The following is a 19,474-nucleotide window of genomic DNA, read 5'->3' on the forward strand; positions in this document are numbered from 1 at the left end:
ATTCTTTTTCAGGTAGACTGCCTATTTCCTCTTCATTTGTTTGGTCTGGTGGGTTTTTACCTTGCTCCTTCATCTGCTGTGTGTTTCTCTGTGTTCTCATTCTGGTTAACTTACTGTGTTTGGGCTTTCCTTTTTGTAGGCTGTAGGTTTGTAGTTCCTGTTGTTCTTGGTGTCTGCCCCCAGTGGGTAAGGCTGGTTCAGTGGGTTGTGTAGGCTTTCTGGTTGCGGGGACTAGTGCCTGTGTTCTGGTGGATGAGGCTGGATCTTGCCTTTCTGGTGGGCAGGTCCATGTCCAGTGGTGTGTTTTGGGGTGTCTGTGACCTTATTATTTTAGGGAACCTTTCTGCTAGTGGATGGGGTTGTGTTCCTGTCTTGCTAGTTGTTTGGCATAGGGTGTCCAGCAGTGTAGCTTGGGTTGTTGAGTGGAGCTGGCTCTTGGCATTGAGATGGAGATCTCTGAGAGATTTTCGCCGTTTGATATGATTTGGAGCTGGGAGGTCTCTGCTGGACCAGTGTCCTAAACTCGGCTCTCCCACCTCAGAGGCACTGGCCTGACAGGCGGCCAGAGCACCAAGATCCTGTCATTCACACAGCTCAGAATAAAAGGGAGAAGAAAGTAAAGAAGGTAAGAAAAAAAAGTTATTAAAATAAAAGTTAATTATTAAAAATAAAAAAATGAAAAAGTAATATAAAAGAAAAGGAAAGAAGAGAGCAACCAAACCAAAAATGAAATCCACCAATGATAAAAAGTGCTAAAAACTATACTAAAAGAAAAGAAAAAAAAATAAGTGGGCAGACAGAACCCCCTAGTACAGATGATAAAAGCAAAACTATACAGACAAAATACACACAGAAGCATTCACATACACACAGAAAGAGAAAAAGGAAAAAAATATATATATCGTTGCTCCCAAAGTCCACTGCCTCAATTTGGGATGATTCGTTGTCTATTCAGGTATTCCACAGATGCAGCGTACATCAAGTTGATTGTGGAGAGTTAATCCGCTGCTCCTGAGGTTGCTGGGAGAGATTTTCCTTTCTTTTCTTTGTTCGCACAGCTCCTGGGGTTCAGCTTTGTATTGGCCCTGCCTCCGTGTGTAGGTCTCCTGAGGGCGTCTGTTCCCTCTCAGACAGGGCAGGGTTAAAGAAGCAGCTGATTCGGGGGCTCTGGCTCACTCAGGCCGGGGGGGGCGGGGAGGATTATGGAATGTGGGGCGAGCCTGCGGCGGCAGAGGACAGCATCACGTTGCACCAGCCCGAGGCACACCGTGTGTTCTCCCGGGGAAGTTGTCCCTGGATCACAGGACCCTGGCAGTGGTTGGCTGCACAGGCTCTTGGGAGTGGAGGTGTGGATAGTGACCTTTGCTTGCACATAGGCTTCTTGGTGGCTGCAGCAGCAGCCTTAGCGTCTCATGCCCGTTTCTGGGGTCTGTGCTGGTAGTCGCGGCTCGCGCCCATCTCTGGAGCTACTTTAGGCGGTGCTCTGAATCCCCTCCTTGCGCACCGCAAAACACAGAGGCAAGAAAAGTCTCTTGCCTCTTCAGCAGTTCCAGACTTTTTCCTGGACTCCCTCCCGGCTAGCTGTGGCGCACTAGCCCCCTTCAGGCTGTGTTCATGCAGCCAACCCCATTCCTCTCCCTGGGATCCGACCTCCAAAGCCTCTGAACCAGAACCTCAGCTCCCAGCCCCCGCCCACCCCAGCGGGTGAGCAGAGAAGCCTCTCAGGCTGGTGAGTGCTGGTCAGCACTGATCCTCTGCGGGAATCTCTCTGCTGCCCTCTGCACCCCTGTTGCTGCGCTCTCCTCCATGGCTCCACAGCTTCCCCCCTCCCACCCCCCATCTCTGCCAGTGAAGGGGCTTCCTAGTGTGAGGAAACGTTTCCTCCTTCACAGCTCCCTCCCACTGGTGCAGGTCCCCTCCCTATTCTTTTGTCTGTTTTTTTCTTTTGCTCTACCCAGGTGCGTGGGGATTTTCTTGCCTTTTGGGAGGTCTGAGGTCTTCTGCCAGCGTTCAGTGGGTGTTCTGTAGGAGTTGTTCCACATGTAGATGTATTTCTGCTGTATTTGTGGGGAGGAAGGTGTTCTCCACGTCTTACTCTTCTGCCATCTTGAACGTCCCTTTCTATTAACATCTTGAGCTTTGTTCTGGGGTATAGTTTCTTGGAAAAAAATGTAATCCTTTCAGGGCTTGTGTTTATGATGATTTTAGGCAGGACTAGAGTAGCATTCAATCTAGGGCTAAGTTTCTCCACTATTTAATATATTTCTTGGTATTCTAGCGAGTATGTTGTGAATTATGAGATTTTTCCACCGTGACCAATGAGAACCTGAATAACTCCCAGCCCTGTGAAGATCTGGTTATTTTTAGCTCTGCTTCATTTGGTTGGTTTCCCCCTGGCTTTGGGTTGTTTCCTAACACTTATTCACTGATTATTACTTACTTGAAAACACAGGAGTGCTCAGCAGATGTTCAGAGCTTTCCCTGTGTCCAGCTCTCTCCTCTCTGGTTATTTTCCATTGCAGTGTAGCTGCCATGGCCTCCCCAGGCTCCCACCTCTGTCTGCTTAACTTAGGGAAACCTCCAGGGTCCATCTCCTGGAACTGTGATTTGGAAACTCTTTGCACAGTAATCTGGAATTACCTCATTTGCTTCCACCTTCTCAAGGATTACTGTGCTTTTATTCAGTGTCTGAAATCATTGTTTCATATATTTTGTCGTTGTTTCAGGTGGATAGGTAAAGCCAGTCCTTGTTAGTCTGTGTTGGAAGTAAGTATTTTCTACATTATTTTTAATGTGTGTTCTCTATTACTATAGTAGTTATCTAATTTTGTAAATAAATACACATATATTGCCTGTGTTTTAAATTTTTTGATAGGTATCTTTTTTTCTAAACTGTATTTAAAGACCACAGTTCTGGAGTCTTGCTACTCAAAGTATGGTCCTGCACCAGATACATGAGTATCACCTACAGTCTTATTAGGCAGAATCTCATGACCCACCCCAAAACTACTGAATCATAATCTGCAGTTAACAAGATCACCAGGTGATGCATATGTCCATTAAAGTTTGAGATAAATTGGGCCATTCTGAAAGTGGATTGTGCTCTTTCACGTGGATGGGATTTTGCAATCTGTTGTAGATAGGCTTTTGTGGATTAACTTTTTTTTCCTTCATATGTGGTGCTGTCACTACTATCTAGTTCGCGAACACCTTCACCATGGCAAAAAGAAACCACGTACACCTTAATCAGTTCCGCATTTCCTTAGCCCCAGTTCCTTTCAGCCACCAGTCTGCTTTCTGTTTTTATGACTTTAGCTTTTCTGGGCATTTTGTATAAATAGAATCATACAATATGTGGCCTTTTGTTTCTGTTTTATTTCACTAAGCATAATGATTTTAAGGTTCATCTGTGTTGTAGTATACATCAGGGTTGAATTGCATTTTATGATTGATTAATATTTTATGGCTGATTGTGTAGTGTTAATATACCACATTTTGTTTATCCATTCATCAATTTATGGGATATATGAGTATTCGCAGTTTTGTGGCTATTATGAATGGTGCTGTTGGAAACAGGTACAAGTTTTTGTTTGAACACATGGTTTTACTTCTCTTCAGTATATACCTAGGAATGGAATTACTGGGTCATGTTTAATTCCATGTTTAACTTTTTGAGGAACCAGCAAACTGTTTTCCACAGCAGCTGCATCATTATATTTTCCCACCATCATTTTATGAGGGCTTCAGTTTCTCCATATCTTTGCCAACACTTGTTACTACCTTTTTTAAATAATTGATTATATGGTAAATTTATGTTATGATTATTTTAAATAAAAACTTTTTTTAATGTGGATTTTGAGCATAATGCAAGTTAGAGTAATGCAAAACATTTTTAAAGGTGAACTAATTAGGTTTCTGAAAAGAATTCTAGAAACATAAAAAGCACAATGATGTTACTTATTTCTAGACAAGATTAAGGTTCTGTGGGTATTAGTATAATCCTATATTATGTACATTGTTTCTAGATTCTGATCATGTGAAGTTTATTATTTTTAAATTATTTTTTCTTCCAGTTTTATTGAGATACAGTTGACATATAGCACAGTGTAAGTTTAAGGTTTGCAGCATAATGATTTGACTTACATGCATCATAAAATGATTATCATAATAAGTTTGGTGAACATCCATCATTTCATATAGATGTAGAATTAAAGAAATAGAAAAATTTTATTACTTGTGATGAGAAAGAACTCTTAGGATTTACTCTTTTAACAACTTTTTTATGTAATCGTCAACAGTGTTAATTATATTTATTGTATTGTACATTACATCCCTATTACTTAAAACTGAAAGTTTCTACCTTTTGACCATCTTCATCCCAACCCCCCCCCACCCCGACTTGTGGTAACCATAGATCTGATCTCTTTTTCTGTAAGTTTATTTTGAAGTGTAATTGACCTGTAACACTATGTTAGTTTCTATTACACAGTATAGTGATTTGATAATTCTATACATTTCAAAATGGCCACCACAGTAAGTCTGGTTACAATATGTCACCATAAAAAGATATTAGGTAGTTATTAGACTATATTCCCCATAATGTATGTTTCATTCCCATGACTCATTTATTTTGCAACTGGAAGTTTTTACCTCTTTTAATCTCCCTTACCTATTTCTTTCCCCCCCTCACCACCCTCCCCTCTGGTGACTACCTGTTGGTTTTCTGTTTCTATAACTGTTTCTATTTTGTTGTGTTTGTTCATTTGTTTTGTTTTTTAGATTCCACATACAAGTGAAATCATACAGTATTTGTTTTTCTCTGTCTGACTTATTTCACTTAGCACAGTACCCTCTAGGTCCATCTATGTTGTTGCAAATGGCAAGATTTCATTTTTTATGGTTTAGTAATATTCCATTGGATATGCATATACCACATCTTCTTTATCCATTCATTTATTGATGGGCACTTGGGCACAAGGGTTCCCTTTTGTCCTCATCCTCACCAACACTTGTTTCTTGCCTCTTTGATAATAGCCATTCTGTCAGGTGTGAGGTGATATCTCATTGTGGTTTTGATTTGCATTTCCTTAATGACTGATGATATTGAACATTTTTTAATGTGCTCTTTGGCCTTTTTATGTCTTTGGAGATACGTCTGCTTAAGTCTTTTTTTACTTGTTTGTTGGGTTGTTTGTCTTGTTGAATTGTGATAGTTGTTTTGTATTCTGATACTAGTTCCTTATCAGATATATGAGTTGCAAAAATTTTCTCTCATTCTGTAGGTCATCTTTTCACTTTCTTGAGTATCCTTTCAGGTACAGATGTCTTTAATTTGACGAAGTGCAATTCATCTGTTTTCTTTTGTTGCTTGTGTCATTTTTAAGAAACCGTTGCCTAATCAAGGTCACAAAGATTTACACCTATATTTTCTTCTAAGAGTTTTGTAATTTTAGCTGTTATATTAGGTCTTTGATCCATTTTGAGGGTATTTTATTTTTGTAGGTCCAACTTCATTGTTTTGCATATGGATATCCACTTGTCTCAGAATTTGTTGAAAGACTATTTTTTCCCCTCAGTCTTGGCATCTTTTTGAAAATCAATTTGAGTTTGCAGGTTAACTATTGATAATTTATAATGTATTTTATTTCTTCTTTATGGAGAAATTACAGCTTTCCTATTGAGCAGCTGAATTAGGTATTCTTAACAGTGATCACCTAAAGAGTAACGAAGATCATAGAGGAAGAAAACTTAAAAATGGCTCCATATACACTACCAAACGTAGAATAGATAGCTAGTGGGAAGCAGCCGCATAGCACAGGGAGATCAGCTCTGTGCTTTGTGACCACCTAGAGGGGTGGGATAGGGAGGATGGGAGGGAGGGAGACGCAAGAGGGAAGAGATATGGGAACATGTGTATATGTATAACTGATTCACTTTGTTATAAAGCAGAAACTAACACACCATTGTAAAGCAATTATACTCCAATAAAGATGTTAAAAAAAAAAATGGCTCCAGTCTCCCTATTCATCATTGCCTTTACCTTGGCATAATGGTGGATATATCTCATGAGTTCTGGAATATTGTCCTTTGGGATAGTCAGGGCCTATCTGGTTATTGTATATTAGTCTTTCCAGACCTTGGCTTAGGTGTAACTCAAAATTTTTCTCTTTGCAGGGGAGTTAGACAAGTGAAGCTTTGGATCTTAGATTATCATTCTAATGGCATCAGCTAATTGCAGATTAGTCTTGATCTGTTTCCGAGATTCAAACACATTATGGTCAGGTACCGCCTTAGTTCTATCCAGTGGTGTAGGACTAATTTTTTTATTGGTCCACTTTTCAGAAGGTGCTGAAGTCAGAAGTTAGTTTCCTCCTAAGGCACAATTATAGAAGAGGTTTGACTATTTTTAGTTCAGTTATTTTATCTCACTTAGAAAAGTGTACAGTAGTTTGGTGCATTATCCATTTAAAGGCAACATATATAGTCATTAGAATTCTGGGCATTAGTGTAACTTTGCTTTCATTTTTCCTACAAAAGCAAACTGATTCTCAGTATGGGAAATTTTCATGTATTTGCTGAAGCCTGCTCTCATACTCTGGGTTAGGAGAACATAAAGAGATGTTTAAGAAATTCACCAGGTTTATAGACACTTTTGAAAGCCTGGTGAGGACTGCTGTGGAAACCAGTCTGGTATTTATTCAAAAAGTTAAATGTAGAATTACTATATGACTCAGCAATTCCACTCCTAGGTATATTACTCCAAAGAATTGAAAACAGATACACAGATACTTACACATGAACGTTCATAGCAGCACTATTTACAGTAGTGAAAAGGTAGAAACAACCCAGAAGTCCATCAGTTGATGAATAGAAAAATAAATCTGGTTTATCTGTACAATGAAATATTACCCAGCTGTAACCGCAGTGAAGTACTGATACATGCTACAGCATGGGTGAACCTCAGAAACATGCTGAGTAAAAGAAGCCAGACTCAGTAGGTATGATTCCATTTGTGTGGAATATCCCGTATGTCTTAATTTATGTGAAATATCTCAGGTAAATTCCTGGAGACAGAAATATTGGTGGAGGCCAGGGGATGTTGAGAGGAGGGGAGCAAAAAGTAACTGCCTAATGGGTATGGAGTTTTTGGAAGGATGAGAATTATGTTTCAGAATCAGGTAGAGGTGGTGGTTGCACAACACAGTGAATGTGCTAAATGCCACTGAATCAGTACACTTTAAAATGGTTAATTTTATGTTGTATGAATTTTACCTCAATAAAAGTGTGATGAGGTATATATTTCTATGTACATACCATATTTTATAATTTCAGGGAGTGGTTCATGGATCTCAGATAAAGATTTCCCCTAGGGATTCAAGGACTTAAGGTAAACTCCAGCTTTAGCTGGTAACTGTAGCAAGTATAATATTTTATTTATATATCTGGTGCTAGGGTTAACATTTTGGTACCAGATTATCTATGTAATTGAGTAGTTTTCTGGCCCTGATGGGTTTTTTTATTTTATGTAAAGCTTTTTTGAAAAGCTTTATTATTATATAATTTAAATATTATTAAATTCACCCTTTTAAAGTATACAGTTCAGTGAGTTTTAATAATTCGTACAGTTGTGCAACCCTCTCCAGTTTTAGACTTTTATACATACAGTTTTGTTATGTGTGTTTGCTTTCAACCTACTCCCACCTCCAACCCTAGGCAAACACTCATCAGCCTTGTCTAAATAGTTTTGCCTTTTCTAGAAGTTGCATGTAAATGAAATCATGTAATGTGGAGTCTTTTGTGTCTTTTTTTTTCCCCTGTTTAGAGTAACATTTTTGAGGTTCATTCATGTTGCATATATCACTAGTTCATTTCTTTTTATTTATAAGTAGTAGTATATTTTATGGATTCCTGACATTTTATTTACCTATTCAGTTGATAGACATTTGAGTTGTTTTGTGTTCTTGACCATTGTGAGTAGTTCTGATATAAACATTGATGTACAAGTCTGTGTGTGGACATGTTTTTATTTCTCTTGGGTAGTACCTGTAATTGCTGGATTTTATGGCAAATATATATTTAACTGTTCAGTAAATTTCCAGACTTTTCCAAAGTGGCTGTACCATTTTGTGTTCCTACCGATAATGGATGAGGGTGCCAGTTTCTCTATGTCCTTACTACCTCTTATCATTATCTTTTTTGATTATACCTATTTTAGTGGGTATATAGTAATGTCTCATAGTGGTTTTGAATTTCTACGATGACTAAAAATGTTAAGTATCAATTTCCTGTGCTTAAATGAAATATCCATTTGTATATCTTAAATGAAATACCTATTTCAGTCTTTCGCTGATTTTTAAAATTGAGATGTTGGTCTTACTGCATCATAAATAATTCTTTAAACTATCTTAATGGTATCTTTTGTAGAACAGAAGACTTTTATTTTGATGTTCAGCTCAGTTGTTTCTTTTATGGATTGATTGATTATGCTTTTGATGTCAATACTTAAGGCATTTTTGCCTATCCCAATATCACAAATATTTCCTCTTATATTTTCTTTTTGAAGTTTATATAGTATTAGCTCTTCCACTTAGAGCTATGATTTCCTTTGAATTAATTTTTATGTATGATGTGAGGTAAAGGTGGGGTTTAAATTAATCTTTTTGTATGTGGCTAATTGTTCTAGTTGAAAAACTTATTTTTCCACTGAATTACCTTTGAATTGAATTGACTATTGAATTCCTAGTGAATTGACTATAAATGTATCGATTTGGTTTTGGGTTTTCTATTCTGTTGATCTCTGTGTGCATCCTTATACCAGTACCACACTATCTTGATTACTGTAGCCTTAAAGTCAGTATTGAATTTAGGTAATTAGAGTCCTCTAACTTCACTCTTTCTGAAAATTGTTTGGGCTCCTCTAGGTCCTTTGCATTCTTCAATAAAATTTTAAGATTAGTTTGTTAATTTCTACCAAAAAAAACTACTTGCATAGGGATTGTGTTGAATTTATAGATTAATTTGGGGAGAATTTTCATCTTAACATTGTTATAGACTCTTCCAGTCCATGAACATGGTATATTTCTTCATTATTCACATCTTCTTTGATTTCCCTCAGCAGTATTTTGTAGTTTCAGTGTACAGGTCTTACATTTTCTTCAATCTCTAAGTATTTTATTGTGTCATGCTATTGCAAATGGCATTCTTTCTTAAGTTCATATTTGTATTGTTAATGATTAGTATACTGAAGTACAGTTTATTTTTTATTTTATTTTTTTTAACATTTTTATTGGAGTATAATTGCTTTACAGTGGTGTTAGTTTCTGCTTTAATAACAAAGTGAATCAGCTATACATATATCCCCATATCTCCTCCCTCTTGCATCTCCCTCCCCTCCTCCCTATCCCACCCCTCTAGGTGGTCACAAAGCACCGAGCTGATCTCCCTTTGCTATGCGGCTGCTTCCCACTAGCCTATCTATTTTACATTTGGTAGTGTATATGAGTCCATGCCACTCTCTTTGTCCCAGCTTACCCTTCCCCCTCCCCCCACACCGTGTCCTCAAGTCCATTCTCTACGTCTGCGTCTTTATTCCTGTCCTGCCCCTAGGTTCTTCAGAACCTTTATTTATTTTTTAGGTTCCATATATATGTGTTAGCATATAGTATTTGTTTTTTTGATTTATGAAGTACAGTTTATTTTTATATGCTGATATTTTACCTTGTCACTTTAATATACTTGCTTACTAACAAGTTTTAGTAACTTTCATATCCCATAAGATTTTCTACATAGGTGGGCATATTGTCTGTGAATAAAGACAGTTTTTGCTGCTTCTTTCTGATATGTTATCCCTTCAGTTTCTTTTTCTTATTGCATTGGCAATATCCAGTACATTGTTGAATAGTAGTCGTGACAGTAGATATCCTTGTCTGTTCCCTGATCTTAAAGGAAGAACATTCAGTGTTTCACCGTGAAGTGTGATATTAGCTGTAGTTTTTTCCTAGGTGCCTTTTATCAGGTTGAGGAAGTTCCTTTCTATTCTTAGTTGGGAATAAATGAAAAAAATGTAAGAACACCTATTTGAATGGCTATTATCAAAAAGATGAGAGATAACAAGTGTTGGCAAGGCTATGAAGAACAGGGAACCTTTGTGCACTGTTGTGGGAATGTAAATTGGTACAGTCACTATGGAAAGCAGTGTGGAGGTTTCTCAAAAAACTAGAAATAGAGTATAATCCAGCAGTCCCACTTCTGGATATATATCTAAAGGAAATGGAATTAGTATCTCAAAGAGATATCTGCATTCCTATTATTCATAATACCCAAGACAAGGAAACAGCCTATGTCCATCAGCAGATGAGTGGATAAAGAAAATGTGATATCTGTCTGTCTGTATCCATATACACACACACTGTCGATCACAATAGAAAATTATTTAGCCATCAAAAAAAGGAAATCCTTTTATTTGTGACAGCATGAATGGACCTTGAGAGCATTATCAGAGAAAGACAAATACTGTGTGATCTCACTTTCATGTGGAATCTAAAAAATCTGAATGCATTGAAACGGAGTTGAATGGTGGTTGCCAGGGGCTGGGGTGGACAGAGTGGAGGAAGTAGGAAGATATTGATCAAAGGAAACGAACTTCCAGTTACAAAATTAGTAAGTTCTGGGGATCTAATTTAGAGCATGATTATTATCTTTAAAAATACTGTATTATACACTTGAAAGTTGCTAAGAGAGTAGATCTTAAATGCTTTTACCAGAAAAAAACCGTAAGGTAATTAGTGAGGTGATGGAGATGTTAATTAACCTTATTATGGTAATCATTTCACAATATACATGTGTAACAAATCTTACAGTATATAGTTTAAACTTACACAGTGTTACATGTCAATTATATCTCAATAAAGCTGGGAAAAACAAGTGTATGGAGGATTAAAAAAGAAGTCTTGTATTTTATCAAATCCTTTTTCTATCTATAGAGGCAAGGATATGGTATTTGCTTTTTACTCTGTTAATGTGGTGTATTACATCCGTTTTTTTGTTAAACCATCCTTATATTCCTGAAATAAACCTGGTTGTTCATGGCAGATGATCATTTTATATGATGTTGCCAGCTTCAGTTTGCGCATATTTTGTTCTGGAATATCTTTGAATCTTATCTTCATGAGGGATTTTGGTGTGTAATTTTCTTTCCTTACAAGGTCATTGGCTAGGTTTGATACCATGTTAATACTGACCTGATGATATAAATTGGGAAGTGTTCCCTCCTGGTCTGTCTTCTGAAAGGATTTGTGTAGTTTTGGTATTTTCTCTTTAAATGTTTGACAGAATTTACTAATGAAACTATCTAAACCACCTAGGCTTTTCTTCATGGGAAGATTTTTTAATTCCTAACTCAGTTTGCTTCTTGAGCCAGTTTTGGTAATCTGTGTCTATCAAGGAATTACTTAAAGTGGAATTAGATTGATTTTAGATTATTCTTCCTGTCTAATGTAAGTGTTTAAAACTATAATTTTCTCTCTTAATACTGCCTTACATGCATCCCATAAATTTTGGTAGTTACATTTTATTTTCAATTCAATTCATTTTTTAGTTTCTCTTGGTTTCCTCTTATGTTTCCTTTTCAAGCATTTGGTGATTTTCCATACACCTTTCTGTTTTGGTTTCTAATTTAATTTCTTTGTGGTTGGAGAAGATACTTTATGATTTCAATAATTGGATTTAATGATTGATGTGGTTGATTTTGTTATTTTTCAGTAATGTGTCTCATGTCTTAACAGGCTTCTATTATATTTAACAAATTTTTTAGTGTACTATTCTAATTCCACTGTTGATTTTTGTTTTTTAGCTTTGAGTTATGTTTTTAGTGATTACTCTAAGGCTTACAGTATACATTTTTAACTAAATCACAGCCACAGTTTCTGTAAAATATTGTTAACTTGCTCTAATATTTCTTCCTCCTTTTTTTCTGCTATTTTTGTCACATATACTTCAATTATATGTTATAAATCCAGTGTAATACAGTGTTAAAATGTTTTTGCTTTAAACAGTCTTATGTTTTTAAAAATATTAATTGAATAAAAGAGAAGCACAAACCCTATACAGTCTTGTATTTACCCACATATATATCATTTTTAGAACTCTATTCTTTTCTCTGTATTCGAGTTAAAGAATTTTTTTTTTTTTTTTTTTTGCGGTACGCGGGCCTGTCACTGTTGTGGTCTCTCCCGTTGCGGAGCACAGGCTCCGGACGCGCAGGCTCAGCGGCCATGGCTCACGGGCCCAGCCGCTCTGCGGCATGTGGGATCTTCCCGGACCAGGGCACGAACCCGTGTCCTCTGCATCGGCAGGCGGACTCTCAACCACTGCACCACCAGGGAAGCCCTAAAGAATTTTTTAAGAATATTTCTTCTGGGGTTGATGTGTTAGCAGTGAATTTCCTCAGTTTTTATTTGGAAATGTCTTTATTTTGCTTTTATTTTTGAAAGGATAATGTCACTGAATATGTAATTCTTGGTTGACAGTTTTTTTTCTTTCAACATTGGATACTCATTCAGCTGACGTTGTTTCGTTCTACTCCCATTATTTCCCATCAGAAGTAAGGCTTAATTATGATGGTATTCTCTTGTATGTTTTGAGTTGTTTTTCTCTTGCTGCTTTGAAGACTTTCAGCAGTTTGATTCTGTTTATAGGTGTGATTCCAAAGTTTTTCCTGCTTGGGTTTATTGTGCTTGTGTTATCTATAATGTTTTTTAAAACAAATCTAGGAAGTTTCTTAATTGTTATTTTTTCAAATATTTATCTTGCGTCTTTCTCAGTTCGGAACTTATGTTTGGACACTTGAGGTTGTTGCGTAGATCTTTGAGTGTCTGTTTATTTTTCTTCTGTTTCTCTCTTTAGATTTGATAATTTCTATTGATCTATCTTCATATTTAGATACTTTCTTCTTCCATCTCATATCTGCTCTTGAGCCCACCTAGTGGATTTTTCATTTCAATTATTGTACTTTTCATCTGTAAAGTTTTCATTTGGTTATGTTGTTATAGTTTCAGGTGTCTGTTGAGATTACCTATTTGTTTAATAATTGTACTATTTCCTTTAATTCTTAGAACATGGTTTCCTTATGTTTATTGGACGTGTTTGTTATAGCTTCTTTGAAGTCTTTGTCTGCTGAGTCTAACATCTGGGCCCACTCAGTTTCTCGTGACTGCTTCTTTTTCTAAAGTATTGATCACTTTCCTGTTTCTTTTTATATCTTCTAATTTTTTGTAGCATCTGTATATTCTTTTCTCTTTCATGTATATCTCTTAGTATTCATATTTGATCATGTTTGGACAACTTTTAATTTTTTAATTGTTTATTTCACTGGGGGCATGGTTGGTATAAATTTTTTTTTAAGTAATTGATTTATTTTATTTATTTATTTTTGGCTGCGTTGGGTCTTTGTTGCTGCACGCGCGGGCCTTCTCCAGTTGCGGTGAGCGGGGGCTACTCCTCATTGAGGTGCACAGGCTTCTCATTGCGTTGGTTTCTCTTGTTGCAGAGCACGGGCTCTAGGCGCGTGGGCTTTAGCAGCTGTGGCCCGTGACTCAGCAGTTGTGGCTCATGTGCTCCAGCGCACAGGCTCAGCAGCTGTGGCACACAGGCCTAGCTACTCCATGGCCTCTGGGATCCTCCCGGGCCAGGGATTGAACCCGTATCCCCTGCAATGGCAGGCGGATTCCTAACCACTGTGCCACCAGGGAAATCCCATATTTTTATTTTCCCAAATAGGTTATAAGCCTGTTGTGGATAGGAACTGTATCTTAAATAAGAAGGATCTACCATGCTGCTAAGTTTAGTCCTGATTTCATGGTCTATTTTTAAATACTTAACTCTGCTGAATTTTCTTCAAAAAGGAAAAACTATATTGCATTCTGTTAATCTCTGCAGAAGAACTGTTGGAACCTGCCTTAATTTCCAGTCAAGGACAGACTTGATGGGACTTCCCTGGTGGTCCAGTGGTAAAGAATCCACCTTACATTGCAGGGGACGTGGGTTTGGTCCCTGGTCAGGGAACTAAGATCCCACATGCCACAGGGCAACTGAGCCTGCGTGCCACAACTCCCAAGCTCACATGCCTCAACTAGAGCCTGTGTGCCGCAAACTACAGGGCCCGTGCACTCTGCAACCCATGCACCCTGGAGCCTCCATGCCACAACTAGAGAAGAGAAAATCCACACACCACAACTAGAGAGAAGCCCGCGCACTGCAACAAAAGAAGCTGCATGCCTCAGTGAAGGTTCTGCTTGCCACAACGGAGACCCAACACGGCCAAAAATAAAATTAAAAATTTAAATAATAAATAAATCTTTAAAAAAGATAAAGTTTGCTGACCAAAAAAAAAGGCCAGAACTGTTTATTTAAAAAAAACAAACAAAGGACAGACTTGATAACTAATACATGTGGGGAGAGAATACATATGGATTAACTTATTTGTGAAACTCAAAAAACCTCACTTTCCAGTGTTTCCTAAGTATTTATACTCTGTGTATGTATAAATTGACAGGCAGAGGCTTTGTAAACTTTTGGAGGCCCATCTAGAGAAACAAAGGTGTTTTACTTCCATGAAATAGGGTAATAACCATTAGTAATCCATTGGTATTAGTAATTAAGTTACATTAACTCCAAGAGACCAGAGTTTAAAACGTTCTTATTCATTTAGACACTATTCTTCAGATTTATCATCGTTATTACTATTATTATAGTTTGTTGAAAGTAAATAGAATAGGACATTAATATTCTGTAAAGTCTACTTAAGATAAGTAATTAGGGAAACTTTGGACACAATTTATATATTAATAGAATTTTTTAAATCACATACTTCTAAAGATATGGTTTTGTAAATTCTTTATTCTTATTTGTTTTCACATTTTTAGATATGCCATTGCATTGGCCTTAAGGGAAAAACAGCGTGTAATATTTACTAGCCCAATTAAGGCCCTGAGTAACCAGAAATACCGTGAAATGTATGAAGAATTTCAAGATGTTGGTCTGATGACTGGAGATGTTACTATTAATCCTACAGCATCTTGTCTTGTTATGACCACAGAGGTAATTTATATGGTGTCTCAATGTAATTAAATTAATTTTCCTTTTAATTAATGTGGCTATTCCGTTAAAACAGCTAATGTTTTATTACTTGCTCTATATTGATAAAAATGTAACATTTTACTGTCTGAGTAGATTTACTTGAAAGGGATAGAGTTCATCTTAAAACAAGTTCTAGTAATTGAATTTAGTTGTAAATTACCAATATTTCTGTTATTTGTCATAATATAGATGCAGTTTTTTCTTCACAAAATATTTTTTAAAGCATATTGTCAGTGACATGAAAATAATTTGATGGTTTTGTATAATTTCAAGGATTTCAGTACATAGTTTCAAATATGTAGTGACTCCTTGTTCTGTGTGATTTTTTTTCTTCTGTATCTGAGTGTTGATACAAATAGATAACTAACTTTTTAAAAAATGCCCTGTTATGTTTAGCTTCTTTCCATAATCACAGTTAAGTTTTGTATATCTTTGTAACATTTTACATTTTGGACACTATTAGCTGTCTTTACTAAGTACTTTTGTACATGCTTGAATTATATCCTTGCATTCTACAAAGACATGCTACACTAGAGAGCATAAATTAGCTTCTGGCTTTTAGAGTTACCCAAAAGCATTACTCACTTTTCATCTTGGTGCCTAAAGTAAGTTTATTTTCCATTCTCAAAACTTTCTTCCATCCATGGAATATTTCTTTAACTCAGAAATCAGAATAACGGTTGCTAGAAAGTATTCATATTGGTAAGATGAGGTAGAAAAAATGGATAACAGTATAAGATCCATTGTGTTAGACAGAAGATAACTTCAAGTTATTCTCGTATTCTAGCAAGTGTAGGTCTTGGGTTAAGTGCTGTACATGCAAGGAAGTGGCTTCTTATTAAGGATATATGGATATGGAGATGATAATTCTTTCCATGGGTTATATCTGATTACTTATTTGAGAAGTCATTTATTTTGGATTTAGGGAAGGAATATTATGTATTTAAGAGATATGTATCTCCCTAAAATTATTTTAGTCTTTCTGTTAAAAAAGAATATCCAAAATTTCTTGCTAGGTAGAAGAGCTTTTGGTATGTCAGAATCCTGCTAAATCTTCTCCTTTTTCTTCAGATTTTGAGAAGTATGCTGTACAGAGGTTCTGAAGTTATGCGAGAAGTTGCTTGGGTCATATTTGATGAAATTCATTACATGAGAGATTCAGGTATATTCTGTAGTGTTGTTGAGATGTGAGCATGTATTTTATTTAAGAATGGCATTAGGTGGGGCAGAGTCAAGATGGTGTACTAGGAGGATGCGGAATTCGCGTCTCCTCACAACTAGGGCACCTACCAGGTACCAGTGGGGGACCACTGACACCTAAGGGACAGGAGGAAACCCCAGTGACCGTGTAGGATGTGGGGCATGGGGGGAGTGAAGTGGGAGGAGAAGTGGAGGCAGGACGGGACAGGCATCCCTGAGGGGCGGCTTGTGGAGGGGAAGGGATCCCATGCCCAATGGGGGAAATTGGGGAACCATTGGGAGGGCAAAGGATCAAAAGGTAGCATGGCCAGGTTTCCCCTGCCCAGTTGGACCCCCAGGAACCTGTTGAGATCCCGGGCCTGATCCTCTTCCCACCTAGTCTCCCTCCAGCCACGTGGGTCCTGAGGGAGTGGGAGGGAGGAAAGGGGAGCAAAAGTAAAGGCTGGACCTCTGGGACGGCACCCCTGAGGGGTGACTGCGGGAGAGAAGTTCTTGCACCCAGCAGGACCCACCCACAATTAGGGGCCCAGCGGCAATGGGGTAGACCCCAGGGGAGATGGTGGGGGAGGGCCACGAAAGAACAGAAGGGAACGGGGCCAGTGCTTTCCCTGTCCACTTAGGCACCAGGAAGCATTTTGGGCTCCCAGACCTAATACTCTGTCCTCGGAGCCTCCCATCTACAGCGCAGAGCCCCAGCCCCAGCACTACACCACCACCCAGGGCCCTACTTCTACACTCAGAGAACCCCTCCAACGAGCTGGGCCTAAATCACACCCGCACACCCTCAGTCAGGGCCCTACCTCCTAACTCCTGAGCCCCACACTCTAGAGGCCCTCCTTTTGACGTGTTGCCTCTCCCCTTCTGCACAGGCCCCGCCCCACGCTCACCCCACCACCCACCTAAGTCCCACCCCAGCCTAAACCCTGCCACTACCTAAGTTCCACCCCCTACGTAAACTCCACCTGCATAGCCAAGCCGTTTTTTTTTTTTCTTCCCTTTTTTTTCCTTTTCCTTTTTCCTCTTTTAGATTGGGGTTCTGTTTTACGTTGTTGATTCATTGCTGTTGATTCTTTTATATTTTAATTTTTCCTAATAAATCTTTTATTTTTCTAATTTTGTTTTATTCTTTATACTTTGTTAGTGATCTCTCCTTTTGGCTTGTTGCCCCCCCAATCTTTTTTTTCTTCTGCTGTGGTTTTATTTTACCTTGTTGCAGTTTTATTTTTCCTAATATACCTTTATCTTACTGATTTTATTTTCTTTTTTATTCTTGATATTGTACTGCTCCTTTTTCTTTCTTTCTTCTTCTTTTTTTTTTTTTTTTAACTGCACCATGAAGCTTGCAGGATCTTGCTTCCCAGGCCAGAAGTTGGGCCCGAGCTCCTGTGGTGGGAGCTCCAAGTCCAAACCACTGGACTAACAGAGAACCTCGGACCACAGGGAATATCATTCTGAGTGAGGCCTCCCAGAGGTGCTCATCGCAGCATCAGGAACCAGCTCTGTCTAACTGCCTGCAAACTCCAGTGCTGGACGTCTCAGGCCAAACAACCACTAAGACAGGAATACAGCACCCATCCCAAAAAAAACAAAAAAAAAGAAGTGGCAAAAGAATATGTTACAGACGAAGGAGTACAGTAAAAACCTACAAGACCAAATAAATGAAGATGCCATAAGCAACCTATCTGAAAAAGAATTCAGAATAATGATAGTAAAGATGATCCAAAATCTCGGAAACAGAATGTAGAAAATACAAGAAACATTTAACAAGGGCCGAGAAGAACTAAACAGCAGACAAGCAGTGATGAACAACACAATTACTGAAATTAAAAATACTCTAGAAGGAATCAATAACAGAATACCTGAAGCAGAAGAACGGATAAGTAAGCTGGAAGATAAAATGGTGGAAATAACTGCCAGGGAGCAGAATAAACAAAAAAGAATGAAAAGACTTGAGGACAGTCTCAGAGACCTCTGGAACAACATTAAACGCAACAACATTTGAATTATAGGGATCCCAGAAGAAGAGAAAAAGGGACTGAGAAAATATTTGAAGAGATGATAGTCAAAAACTTGTCTAACATGGGAAAGGAAATAGTCAAGTCCAGGAAGGACAGAGAGTACCATTGGGATAAACCCAAAGAGAGAAACGCTGAAACACATATTAAACAAACTATCAAAAGTTAAGTACAAAGTAAAAATATTAAAAGCAGCAAGGGAAAAACAACAAATAACATACAAGGGAATCCCCATAACGTTAACAGCTGATTTTTCAGCAGAAACTTAGCAAGCCAGAAGGGAGTGGCAGGACATATTTAAAGTGATGAAAGGAAAAAACCTACAGCCAAGATTACCCTACCCAGCAAAGATCTCATTCAGATTCGATGGAGAAATTAAAACCTTTACACATAGGCAAAAGTTAAAAGAATTCAGGACCACCAAACCAGCTTTACAACAAATGCTAAAAGAACTTCTCTAGGCAAGAAACACAAGAGAAGGAAAAGACCTACAAAAAACAAACCCAAAGGAATTAAGAGAATGGTAATAGGAACATACATATTGATAATTACCTTAAATGTAAATGGATTAAATGTTCCAACCAAAAGACGTCAGTTGGCTGAATGGATAGAAAAACAAGACGTGTACATATGCTGTCTACAAGAGACCCACTTCAGACCTAGGGACACATACAGACTGAGAGTGAGGGGTGAGACTAGATGTCAATTACAGGAAGAAATCTGTAAAAAATACAAACATATGGAAGCTAAACAATACACTGCTAAGTAACCAAGAGATCACTGAAGAAATCAAAGAGGAAATAAAAAAAATACCTAGAAACAAATGACAATGAAAACACAGCAACCCAAAACCTGTGGGATGCAGCAAAAGCAGTTTTAAGAGGGAAGTTTATAGCAATACAATCCGACCTCAAGAGACTAGAAAAATCTCAAATAAACAACCTAATCTTACACCTAAAGCAATTAGAGAAAGAAGCACAAAAAAACCCTGAAGTTAGCTGAAGGCAAGAAATCATCAAGATCAGAATAAATGAAAAAGAAATGAAGGAAACAGTAGCAAAGATCAATAAAAATAAAAGCTGGTTGTTTGAGAAGATAAAGAAAATTGATAAACCATTAGCCGG

The 19,474-nt window shown here is 37.7% G+C and overlaps 1 protein-coding gene across 2 annotated transcripts in view; it reads left to right on the forward strand.

Moving 5' to 3' along the window:
- MTREX (Mtr4 exosome RNA helicase) overlaps positions 1 to 19,474 on the forward strand; it is a 134,509-nt gene that overhangs the window by 18,817 nt on the left and 96,218 nt on the right. For both annotated transcript variants that reach the window (XM_024130240.2, XM_024130274.2), the window contains 2 exons: positions 14,922 to 15,096; positions 16,207 to 16,297. In XM_024130240.2, the coding sequence (XP_023986008.1) occupies positions 14,922 to 15,096; positions 16,207 to 16,297 (266 nt within the window). The remainder of the gene's footprint in view (positions 1 to 14,921; positions 15,097 to 16,206; positions 16,298 to 19,474) is intronic.

The sequence above is a fragment of the Physeter macrocephalus genome, chromosome 8 (assembly GCF_002837175.3).
Source record: "Physeter macrocephalus isolate SW-GA chromosome 8, ASM283717v5, whole genome shotgun sequence".
Taxonomy (NCBI): Eukaryota; Metazoa; Chordata; class Mammalia; order Artiodactyla; family Physeteridae; genus Physeter; species Physeter macrocephalus.